This window comes from Hirundo rustica, chromosome 7 (genome assembly GCF_015227805.2).
Source record: "Hirundo rustica isolate bHirRus1 chromosome 7, bHirRus1.pri.v3, whole genome shotgun sequence".
Classification (NCBI taxonomy): domain Eukaryota; kingdom Metazoa; phylum Chordata; class Aves; order Passeriformes; family Hirundinidae; genus Hirundo; species Hirundo rustica.
In genome coordinates this window covers 23,189,113-23,201,986 of record NC_053456.1, presented here as the reverse complement: position 1 = coordinate 23,201,986, position 12,874 = coordinate 23,189,113, and the positions used below count along the sequence as shown (strand labels likewise).

Below are 12,874 nucleotides of genomic sequence, written 5' to 3'. Positions count from 1 at the left end.
GTGCTGTGAACTAGAAGAAAATGCTTTCTACGAAGAGCAGTGTTTTGAAACTTGCTTTTCTTGCTGGAGCTATTGTCTGGCTCTCTATTCAGTAACTTTTCTGCCAATACACTGAAAGAGACCCTTCTTTTCATCCTGGTAATTCAGTACTGATGATCTCCTCCCTTCAAATTTTATTTCAGGCCAAGGAGATGTACAGCAGCTCTTGTTTCCAGGATAATTATTTGTGGGTGTTCTTGTTCTATCCCCAGCCCTGTGTTCCAGAGTAGATCCTAAGGTTTGGTTAGGCAGTCCTACAAGTGTGACTAAATAAGTTTTCCCCATCTTGATTTTATTTCTTTGTAGTATCTTAACATCTCCCTTAATTACACTCAGTGAGGCTTGTTATGTCTTTGACTGTGATCTCTCTACTTTAATGGTTTTTGTTTTAAATGCTATGAATTTTGTTACAATATTTCTGTGGTACTGATTTTTCTCTCCCCAGATTTCTGTCCTTCAATTTCAAAGTTTCTCCATACTTTTGTATGGCTTTGGTAAAACACTTCTAAATGCTGTCTTGCACCTCCCACGCACAGCCATTGAAACCAGCTTCCAATACAGCCTTCTGCTTTGCCTGGACCCACTTGAAGAGTTCCCTGCAATCAGCTGCAAAACTTGCTTCTTTTATTCTCACCTTTAAAAATTTCTCTCTTGCTGTGCTGGACTGAAAAACAGAAAAACACTCGTGAGAAGTTTGACTGCCACAATGGTGCCTGTGTCAGTGACTGGTTGTGGTTTCAAACCTGTCTGAAGTGGTCATCTCTGCTCTTAAACCAATCATTTGGTCTGGGGACAATTTCTTCTGTGTGCAGAAAACTTAGAACAGAGAGCTCAACTGGTGACTGTTGAGTAGCTATTCAAGTAACTCACCTATCTTCAGCATCACTAGTGGGCATATTTTGTATGCCCGCTAGGCAACGTAGGGAAAAAATGTAAATTTGTCACTTTTTAGATTTATTTTGCATGTGCCAAGCATGTCAAATTTAAACTGAGAATTCTATTTTTCAACACACAAATTTTTACTTTGCGTTTATGGATGCTAATTTATCTTCACTGATAAGCTTTTCAGCAAAATTTCTTGGATTGTCTACTGGTGTAATTAATGCAACTGATTTTACCTTTTCTACATAGTTGTTTGGGGAAAGGATGCTTAATACTCTGACAATCTCATCAATATCCTTTTCCCATTCAGTAATCACTGCATGCTTCAAAGCTTGTTTAATGCAGCCCAATATTCACAAGCATATATGGATGTGTTGAAATTACAGGGAGAACATGATAATCTGTTTCACTCAGTACAGCTTTACCAGTATGGGAGATATGTTTGCTTTCCCTCAAACTCTCTTAGTCTCCAAACTCAAAACTTCAAACTAATAGCAGCTCCCTTGAGCACAACTTATGTGAACTCAAGGCTATCACAAGCCAATATTGACACCACAATTTCAGTACCCCAAAAGTAAAACACTAACATTTACTTTCAGAAATCACTTTTGATTTTAGTTACCACAGGAAGCGACACAGTTAGAAATCAGTTGAAAATGTTCAGGATCAGCAAGCAGTCTTTTTTTTAAAAGGTTCTTTCAGCAGTGATGTGGTATTGTAAGGCACCACCATAAACAAGGCTAATTGAACCAAAGGCTTTGTCCCTAACTGTGCATCAATTGTGCTCACCAGTGGTATGGCCCTGAAACCATGCAGTGGCTGAGATACACAGCAAAAAAATGTGACTGGTTTAGGCTGGAAATTGCACTGGATATTGTGTGACTCTTTCCTTCATGTTTTTCAAGAAAAGAAGCATAAGTTTTTACTATTTTCTTACATTTACAATGGAGAATAATAAACATTTTACTGCCAAAATAACTTTTCCATTTTGCCCTCTTCTAACTTGGCAATGTGCACTACTGTGCGAGCAGGTAAAAGAAATACAAAACCAGATTTCTATACCCAGGATGCCAAATGAGTGAATCTCACACAATCAGTGCAGGGCTGTCGAGCAGCGGCGGCCACTTTGCAGGGTCTGTGCTGCCCTTTTGCTGGGAGTACTTGGTGTGCAGCTGCTGTTCAGTGCCTGGAGCTGGGGGATGCAGTGAAGGGCCTGGCACAAGGGAAGGTGTGAAGCTGAAGCTGGGCAGTGGGTGGGTGTAAGCACGGCACAGTCTCTTCCCGGTGGGGAGCCAACTCCATCACAGTCAGCGCTGGGCAGCTGTTCTTCTGGGCAGCTCTTCCCTCTCTGTGTGCTCAGTCTTCAGCGCAGGTTGCGCTCAATAGCCCCAGTTTCTGGTGGAGAAGAGAAGCAGGCAAGTGCAAAGCTATACTTTTTATCACATGCAGACACACACAAAATATGTCTTTTCAGTAATTTAAGCCTTGTCCTGTTACTGTCACAGCAAGAGCAAATTTATTTATTACATACAGCAGAAAATTTACATGACAGTTTTGTAAGGGTTATTCAGATCATAGCAGAACTTCATATCTGAAAGCCTTTAGCATATGTATTGGAAGGGGTTCTTTAAAGTGTATCACATATTATCTGCACCTTGGATATTTTAATTCTAACTGCTATTTGAACAAGCTGTTGTGGAACAGAACTTTACTGGAAAGATGTTTTCTGTATCATCAGTGATAAAAACTGGGCAGACAGGCATGTTGAGGGGTGTAAGTAGCAATGAACATTTTTGATACTGAAAAACGTTATCAGATTTCCAGATCTATACATTAATTTTAACTTCACATTGTTTTTATTGTTATCAAAAATGTAAATTCTGAATTAAGGATCTGAATATTAAATTACTTTTTTTGTTGTTGAAAATAGCATGTATGATTTCATCATGAAGTCCAAATAGAACTTCTTTCTAATGTGCACCAAAGCATCCCTCTGACTCAAAAAAAAAAAAAAAAAAGCCATTACTGGGTAAGACCTATTGTCTACACCACAGCAATGGTAGTAAGAGTGGCATGAGTCACTTCAGCTGTAGACGTGAAGCAGTAGAACCTGTAGATTTGAACCTATGAAGTGTTAACCCTGCAGTGCCCTAACTTTGATACTCAAAATGAGGCAGTACTGATCCGATAAATAAGTCCTGAATTTTAACAAGGCACCGACACAAGAATGAGTCAAACAAGCAGAAATATGTGAAAACAACTTCAAAGCAGAATTAAAACAATGTAATGGGTGAGAAAAGCATTGATATTACCAAGCCCAAAGCAATACTTAATTAGCTTGCTTTAGTTATTTTCCCTGGGCTCTACTTCAAAATAAATTTAGGCTTCAGTAAGAACCTGAATCATCAATTTACTTTTCTGGAATTAAAGACAGGAATTTCAGACAGATGAAATGTGGCTATTCTGCATGGAAAAGTCGCATAGATATAGAAAACCAGAAGAGATTAGATTTTAAATTAACTTCTTGCACATGAGTTTTGATGTCAGCATTTCAGCCTGACCCTGATGCAGGTTGAATCACAGCTACTGCCCTCTGGGAGTAGGCTGGTACTGCCCTGGTCTCATGCTTCCAGCTGTGCTCTGCTAAGCTGTGGAGCAGAAGCTGGTGAGTGCATGGTCTGGGCAGGATGGACTCACCCCTGCACTCGTTTGGGCTCTGACTGGCTCTATTGGTCTTGACCCAGGTAGAGATCAGAGCAAATCTGAGCCTACTCTCAGTACCTTCAGAAATAGCAAGAGGACTGTAATCCTACAGCTGCATCTCACAATTCATATGTATTTTATAAGGTGATGATAGTTTGGAAGTATGGGTATGCATGCAGCCATTAACAGCTACATTTTTTGATTTCTGCGTGCAGATATTGTTAGCTCTGTGCTGTAAGTACAAATAAAAGAGTAATTGTCTTTGTGCTTTGTATATACATGCAATTTGCATTTCCTGTGCTTTGCGCTGTTGAATAGTTGGCATTTCTGTCTCAAACATAAAACTGTAAGTAATGGTATTTTGAATTCTGTGGATTGAAACAATAAGTGGTTATCAAAAGCCCATTTGGAGAAGTGCAATTTTCTGATTTTAGAAGCCAGGAAAACGCAGTTCTGGCCCCACTGCAGTGACAAATATGCACTTAGCTCCGTGTACTTTCTGTGGGAGTTAAACTGTATAATAACCTTACAATTATGATCTTTGAAGATGTTCTGCATTAAACATTTAGAATGGTGGAAGGAAACATTAATTCATAGAGGGGCGTATGTCTCTCCTTTTACATCCGCATCGATGAAGAGCTGATTTGTGTCAGGAAGCTTTCCAAATGATGGAATTATTATGTGAACTGAGGTGCTTTCCAAAAGCAGTGATACTGGCAGAATTGAGCCCAGCTGCATGCTGGTAACTTCTCTCTAGTCTTGTAGAAGTTTTCTTGTTAGTGCGTTACGTGTTGCATACTCCAGAATTGTTGGAATGTGAATGGTGAAAACACTGGGTAAATCTGGGGAATATTATAAAAAACATACTACATCAGCTGTTGGCTAGCTAAGTGAGGAGAAATGGGAAATGAAATCTGTAATTTTTTTAATCATCTGTTAAATTCAGTGCTGGAAAACCACCACTCTGTGATGGTAATTGGTGGCCCATGTCTTGGGATCCTACTCCACAGATACTTGATGGCAAAAAAAATAAAGTCTGCTCCCTCTTGTTGTGGTCAGTGAGATCAGTACAGGCAGAGGCTATGGGCAGGAGGGTAAGCACTGTGCTTGTTACTCTGGGATGATGATTTTTATCTCCAGGAGGTGTTTCAAAAGCACCAAATTTTTATGCTTACATTAAAAAAAAATACGTGGGGAACAACATAAAAAACCCCAAAGAAAAAAGAAAAAAGAAAAAAGAAGTGTAGTTGGTATATGTTAACATAGAGCTTGCAGTTCTGTAGGTGTATTTTTCCTTTAAGGCCTGAAATGCAAAATACTATGGAACTTTCCTTTATTCCATTTTGGTTCACATATATCCTGGTGTTATGCCTTTTGCAGTTTGGCAAAATATTGCATAGAACGAAAACAGCAGCAACAACAATTCTGTTTGTCAGTAATGTAAATTCTCATATGACAGCTGTTCAGTGTGTTTCATTTGTAGATTAGCGCCTCTGAGAATTTTCCATATTGAAAATTCTTTAATTTAGAATGTTAGCAAATGTTATTTATTGAAACTATATTTTATGAAGACTCATAAGTCATATAAAGTATTCTTTTTTTTTTTTTTTGCAGATGTGACTTATTGTTAGGGAGACTTTAAAATTGAATAGCCTATGAAAAACAATTTAACATCAGTTTCTTTTGTCACACTTTGTCAATCAGAATACCTTCAGAATCTGGTTTTAACATTAATTTGGTCATAATAGTAGTCTTCGTATTTGACTATTTTCAATGTTTAATGCAGTTCATATTGTGTAATTTCAAAGTTTTTTAATCATTATTAAAAAAAAAAATAGTTCTTTTATTAGAACTTTCTTTCTCCTAGTTTATAACAATCTAAAATTGATGTACTGCAATGCACTTCTGGGAAATATGCCAACAACTGTGGGGTTTCATTTCAGGATGGCTGTTCATAGTTCATGAACACTTTCAAGTGTTTGAGTGAACAACCAGTGTTGGGTGTTGAGTTTTCAGAGTTTTTGGTAGCACAGTCTTGGCCTGATACATGAAGGAATGTTAAGAACAGAGTATGGTAGCTGTAAACATAAAGTGCAAAAGTTCCATGTCAAAAAACAAATGCTCAAAAGTTTTTCAAGTAATTTCAACCCTAATTCAAGCTAAGCCATGGATTTCCAATGGGGAGGTTGCTGTTATGTAGATGTACTTGCTAAGATGATGAAATTTGATTCCAGTTGTGCAGAGTGACTCTTATTCAGCCATTTCTCATGTCCATTTTGTTGGGGTTGTTCATACCAGCACCACTGCACTGTCCCCCTCCCATCCCTGTTTGTTATGGATGGAGCTTGTTTTACTGCTGGCAGCTAATATGGCTTGTGGTCACAGGACCCGCAGTTGAACGGCTTCAAACGGAATGAGCCCTTGAGGGGCATGTAAGCGGGGAGCATTTGAATAGTGGCTCTGACACAAAGTTCCTCTGTAGGCACAACTGGGACATTTTAGCTCTTGCTTTGTGATCACCATCTGCAAAATGAAGTAATACCTCCCTACCTGTCTCATAGGAACACAGATGATTGACTCATGCTTGTGAAGAGATAAAGGAATGCACTGAATGCACACAGAAGCCATCTGATCTACAAATATGTGGGGAATCATTAACGGAAAAACCTAAAAATATTAGCAACCATGTTCATGTACAGTACCATAACTTCTGGAACTGAAATGAGGGATGTATGTCAAGATGGCACTGGAGCCTTTCAGTGTCCTCCCAGTGACTCTGAGAAACTTGAGCCCTTCCAAAGGCAAATGTATTGCTTTTGAGAAATATATTTTAATCCCCAAGGCAAAGCCTTGCTTGTTTCTGAGCGCTGTCCAGTCCTTAACCCTGGCTTCCTTTGGGATTGCTTGGACTCCTTTCAACTGGCTATGCCTGCAGCACAACAGCAACAACAGCTGGCATGAATTTGATGAACTCATTGGTATTCACTGGTAACTTTAAAAACAGGAAAATCACCCTTTTTGTCAAATTACACACATTTCCTGGCAGGACTTTTAACAAGATGTCAAGGATGCTGCTGTCTTTTATAAAATGAGATGAATTACCTCCTGTTGTGTTATGTTTACTAAACCCACAGGGCTTACTATATGCTTTTTGTGTGTGTGCCATAAAACGACAACATATGTATTTTGTTTCTTTTAGAAGATAAAGGGAAAGAAAAACCCAACAGTGCAAGTCAGGAGTCCAGTGCAGAAGTGGATCCTTTTCTTCCCAAACCTGGAGTGGCACCTGCAGCACCTGCCTCATCCTCCAAGAACATGAATGGAGCTGCTAACACAGTTACTGAGTCAGAAGAGGAAAAAGCCAAAAAGCTACTTTACTGTTCATTATGCAAAGTTGCTGTGAATTCCCTTTCACAACTAGAAGCCCACAATACAGGTGAGTATCCATATGGTACAAGTGTGTTAACATTTTTAAAATTCAGTGTAACAAGGTGGTAGTCACACTTCACTGAAGCATTTTTTAGTTAAAACTTAGCAATAGCAAGTTACAAAACCGGTCCTGTTAATGGCAGTTTCCTGTGTGGTTTTTGATATTCTATTAAAGCACTCTCTAAATTTTTTTTTAAACTGTCCTTCATGTACTCTATAAATTTTTAGTTAACAAAATCCCTACACTTCACGTTAACTAATCAGATCCCTTCATACCTTCACACTGAGGATCATAGTATGATCATAGTGGTTCCTATAACACTTAAGGTTTCTAAAATGACAGTCTTCTCTCTCTTTCATATTTTGTCTTATTATCCTTTTTGTCTGCTATTTTGCTGGTAAAACTGACAGTAATTTATTTGTTGGTTGAAAGTTTTTATAATTTTAGGGTGGGCTCATTAGGTTTCCTAGAATCTTCTGGCTTAGGTGTCCTAGAATGTTCTGATTATTGAAGATTAGATATGCATCTTTTTTTAGGCCACAAGCAGCAATCCCTAGTGTGCTCTGTCTGTCTATGGTGTGCTAGTGATATAAAGCTTGTTAACAAGCCATTGAAGCTGGTTTTACAGCTGTAATCCATTCTTGAAATGGGCAAAGCAGCTGTTTCTTCCGAATCAAAGGATATTTATTGAAGTATTACTGTTCCTAGGCAGGTTTTGAGGGATTGCTGTGGTTCCTGTCCCAGTCTTGGCTAATACCCTTTTCTGCTATTGATTGGCTCTATGGAATTTGGCAAAAGGATAAGCAGCAAACGCTCTGGCCATCCAGCCACACACTGCCGCTGAACAGAGAGGTCCAGCAAGCCTCTGTTCCCTGATTTGCACAAAGCTATCTGGCTTGCCTTTAGATCAAGGACACAGAAACTACACTGGCCAAAACAAGAGTGATCATTAGTCCCAGTCTGTGGTGACTTAATCCATTCTGTCTTGAAGATAAATACCACAAAGTCCCAAGGCTGAGGGAATGTTTTGTGCTGCTGATCATGAACTCACCTGCATCTCCTTGCCCAATAGGGTCCAAGCACAAGACCATGGTTGAAGCTCGGAATGGTGCTGGTCCCATCAAGTCTTACCCTAGGCCTGGATCCCGAATGAAGGTGCAGAATGGCAGTAAAGGCTCAGGACTGCAGAACAAGACGTTTCATTGTGAAATCTGTGATGTCCATGTTAATTCAGAAATTCAGCTTAAGCAGGTAACTTGCATGTGCCTTGGAGCTCTTTGCTGGTTGAAGTTGCATTGCCATGTTTTAGGTGCAGTGTAGGGCTATGTGAAGATGTGCTGGTGAATACTAAATGAACTTAGTATTTCTTATCTTTATTCCCACAATTATTTCCAAATATTTCATCATAGGTCAAGTTCACCTAATTATTTCAGTTGGGAAAAATGAGATTGATAGTTGCAGAAGCAGAGGTGACAATATCAATGAATGACATAGCAGATCTCATTTAAAAGTTTTCTGTGGTTCAAGATAGAGATGTGAACCTTGTTCTCCTAACTATAAGAAATTCTGGGTTGAGTTTCCCTGAATTTGTCTTTTGATGCTGTTCTCAGTCTGTTGGAATAATGTTTAATGCCATGTGAGAAGGAAAACCAATCTATTGATTTGGGACAATCACCAGTTGGGTAATACTGCAGATATGTCTGAATTATGTGGAACAACATTATCATTAACAGTATGGCTGTTGTGTGCCCATGGAGCTGTTCTCTGTCTGAGCCAATTAGCCCTGGATTCAGAGCTGTGCACATACAAATGCAGTGATTCTGATACCCAAATGGGAACCTCTGACTGGATGGTCCTGTGCTGTGTAAATGCCTTCTCTCATTCCCTGTTTTTCAGTTAGCTCTAAGATAATTTTAAATTGCATATGTAGACATATTCCTGAGTACTGGTTCTTCCTTCAGCTAATACTGAATTATTTACACAATTGAACAGTATCAACAAGATGGAAATTTACCTCTTGCTTCTGAATATCGCTATGACCTAGTGATTACAGCTCTGTCTAGTTTAAAGCTCCTCAAGTGGAAAAAGGAAATACAAACTAAAATATCAATAATTTGCAAAGCCTCTCTTAAATCACAAAATATACTGCATTTGATTAGTTTCTGATTTTCTTTTTGATATGCTCCAAATTGTTATGTTTAATTTAGCAAAACTCATCTTTGCTCTCTCTAAAGAACCTACTTTATGTTATAAACAGGGGCTTAGGCATATCCTGTTGATAAATAAATTTCAAACTCTAAACAGAGAAATGTTTAAAGAGCTAATTAAATGTGAGGATATTTATTTCAGCACATTTCCAGCCGAAGGCATAAGGACAGAGTTGCAGGAAAGCCTATGAAACCTAAATATAGTCCTTACAACAAACTGCAGCGCAACCCAAGTATTTTAGCAGTAAGTATTCTAATTTCTCATCACTGTCTGTGTGAATTTGTGACCCTGGGGACTCCCACTGCAGAGAGACAGGAACATGACAGGCTTGATGTTTCTGCAGCCTCTCTTCCCCTGCAGGATGAGTTTGCACAGGAATCAGATTTGAAGATAGTTATGTATTCTGTCTGCCCAGTCCAAGGCATGCAGACAGCACTGCAAGTATTATTTACTGCTAGAAAGAAGTGAATAATCAGTGGAATGTGGAATGAACCATGTGCTGCATGGAAAGGTCTCAGCTCTGCTGGGCAAAGGCTCTTCACTTTGAAGGCAGCAATGGGTATACTCGGTCCTTTTGTCCATCTGAGATAACCCTAAGTTCTGATGCATGCAGTCAGGGAAAAGGACATAGGATGTTAAGATATAAAAATACTAGTGCTCATTCTCTGTGTACAGCAAACCAGAATGTTGTGTGGATGTATTGGTTGGTACAAAAGAGCCATCAGGTGTTTAGGAGAATTAGCTTCCTGTATGTTCAGGCCGTGTCTGTCACTGGCTATCAAACACCTCTCCTGTCTCTGTGCCACTAGCCAAACCCTGCCACACCCACCTGCACTTCCAGGAACCCCTCAAGCTGGTTCTACAGATCATCTGCAGCCAGAGCTCAGGCTGGCTTTAGCACAGCACAGTTTGTACGCTTATTTGCTCATGACACAGCCAGTATTTTATTCATTAGAGGAAAGTCCTTGCCACCTGTGGCACAAAAACAGTTTACAGGTTGAAAAGAGAGATGCAAATGTGTGTGCAGGAGAAAGCACGTGACAAACCTGGAAATGCTAAAATGTTGATATATCTTTGTAATTGTATAGAGGCAAATGAAAAGGCTGCAGGCTTCCTCTGTCTCCTCACTCAACAGGTTCTTCCCATGCTAATCTTCACTTGTATGATACATCATTTTATCATCTATTGCATAAGGAGAGACCACCAATTATAACGGAAGAACATGAATACTTTTGCATCCACGATTGGATGATTGTAGTGCAAACCATTTTCAGTGAGAGATATAGATATGAGTGTATATATTTCTGATTAGCTGTTTCACCACAAGCACCAGCAATGCTTGTAGATCATAAACTGAGTCATATATAAAGTCCTGAAAAAATTCTTTTTGGTATCAATCTTAAATAATATTTCTACTTTGAGAAGAGTAGGTCTGCATTGGAAGGAGGAAAGCTGACTGGCCTATTACCAGCTTCCCATCTTTTCCACTCTACTTTTCTACAAAGCATTTTTGCAAGTGGAAAATTTGACTTTTTTATATTGAAGTCTTAACCATGGGGGTATTTTTAATATTTCATGCACAGTTATAATTTATATAAAGTTACTCACTTGCAAATTATGCTTCCTTCTAAACATCAGTGGGATGGTCTTTAGACTCAAGAGATTTACTTGTCTTTAAATATAGGATTTGGTTGGTTTAATTGCCCTGGGAGTAAGAGAACAGTGCAGGTAACATTTCTAAGCAGCCGGTAAGAGGCTTCTGTGAGAAGCCACAGTGTTCCCTGTGCCAGGGTTCACTTTTTCCCTCATGCAAAAGTGGGCGAACTGTATTTACATTGCTTTTGTGTGTGTGTTTTATTCCAGGCAAAACTTGCATTCCAGAAGGACATGATTAAGCCGCTGGCACCTGCTTTCCTTTCATCTCCTCTTGCTGCAGCTGCAGCTGTATCATCAGCTCTGTCCCTCCCTCCCCGGCCCTCGGCATCCCTGTTCCAGGCACCAGCAATTCCGCCAGCTCTCCTCAGGCCAGCCCACGGGCCCATCCGGGCAACGCCTGCCTCCATACTCTTTGCACCATACTAACTTATTGATGTGAAGAAGAGACAACTATGGCCAGTACAAAGGGTAAAGGAAAGCAGGAAAGGGGTTGAAATTTTAAAATGTTTCTCTCTTGCAATGGCATCCAATGTGACTCCTCATCCAACCACATCATAAAATCCATCATTGATAGCACTGCGTTTTGGAGTCTAGACAACTGTCTTCTCTCTGTCTCCATTTTTTAAATCAAAATAGTGTGATTTGCTTAAAAATTAAATTTCTCATGAAATTTATACCATTAAAGACTCATGCATTCATTGGTTTTTTGGGTTTTTTTGGGTTTTTTTTTTTCCGTTTGTATGATGCACCATGGAATCAAGGAACATAAAATATTTTCCTGACAGACTTGAAAATTAGGGTCTTCCTCACTCACACCTATGTAAATACTACTCTGAAAAGCAATGGGGTATAATCTAATGTGGAAAAAAGGAAAAGGCAGATGAACCAAATGCTTGATTGCAGATAACATCTCAAAAAAGAATTGCATCCATTCTTTTTGTGTGCTCTTGTTGACAAGGATTGTGTGCTGTCCTAGACCTCAGTACTGGTGTATCTTGTGTAGTACTACAGATGTACCATGTCTGATTTTAATATTTTTAGTTTCTGTGCAAATGTTTGAAAGCAATGCAATGCTGAAGCTTTTAATTATTTCTTTTGTGTCATACTTTATTTAGAGAAATCAAAAATAGAAAGCCATATAACATAGATTTAAGATTACTGCTTGTTTGCTACTTTCATTTAACTTATTTTTGTTGTTTTTTCACTGGTGTTGCTAAGCAATGTTTAAAGAGAAAAAAAAAAGCTTTTCAATTGCACATTGCCACAGCTCACATGTGTTGTTCAAGAAGACAATGGATCCATGTGTTTGTACGTAAATATCCTGTTTTCCTAATTTCTAACTAGTTTCCTTTGTAATGATGCTGCATAACATTGTGGCTCCCTAATGCAATAATGTACAGAACATAAAATATTTATAATTGACCATATTCTCTGTTTACTGAATATATTGCAGTAATGTCCCACCTATCTTCTTACCTCCCCAACCCTTTTATAAAGGTGAATCAATATGCAGTGCTCAGACTGGAGTCATTATGTGATAATGGGGACTACAGGTGGAAGAAAGGGGGAAAAAAAAAAAAAAAAAAGAGAGAATTAACTTTTAGAGCATCTTTATCAGCAATCCATAATAGTAAGATGTCTGTGTATTTTTTTAAATGTACCTTTTCAATAAAATAATAAGAAAATTATACATGCTTATTGTGTTTTTATTGGCACAGGAAAAAACCCCAAAAGCCTGAAACAAATTTAGCTAAAGGAGTCTTCCAGGAGCAGACAAAGCATTGGAGTTGCAATAAAGTGTAATTACAGAACCTGTGTTTCTTTCCCTTGTGTTTTAATGTCTTTTCCTCAGTGTAGCCTGCAACAGCCTTTACTGGGACTTTTTTGCAGCAAGACTGTAAACATTCGCTACATCAGGGTTTCGGAGGAAGACGCAGCAGAGACAGGTGTGTGATT

General features: G+C 38.9%; 1 protein-coding gene across 14 annotated transcripts in view; it reads left to right on the top strand.

The window, feature by feature from the left end:
• Positions 1–12,585, top strand: part of ZNF385B (zinc finger protein 385B) — a 155,623-nt gene extending 143,038 nt beyond the window's left edge. For all 14 annotated transcript variants that reach the window (XM_040070376.2, XM_040070377.2, XM_040070375.2 and 11 more), the window contains 4 exons: positions 6,824–7,060; positions 8,127–8,305; positions 9,404–9,505; positions 11,126–12,585. In XM_040070376.2, the coding sequence (XP_039926310.1) occupies positions 6,824–7,060; positions 8,127–8,305; positions 9,404–9,505; positions 11,126–11,344 (737 nt within the window). In that variant the 3' untranslated portion in view covers positions 11,345–12,585. The remainder of the gene's footprint in view (positions 1–6,823; positions 7,061–8,126; positions 8,306–9,403; positions 9,506–11,125) is intronic.
• The last annotated feature ends 289 nt before the right edge of the window (positions 12,586–12,874 follow it).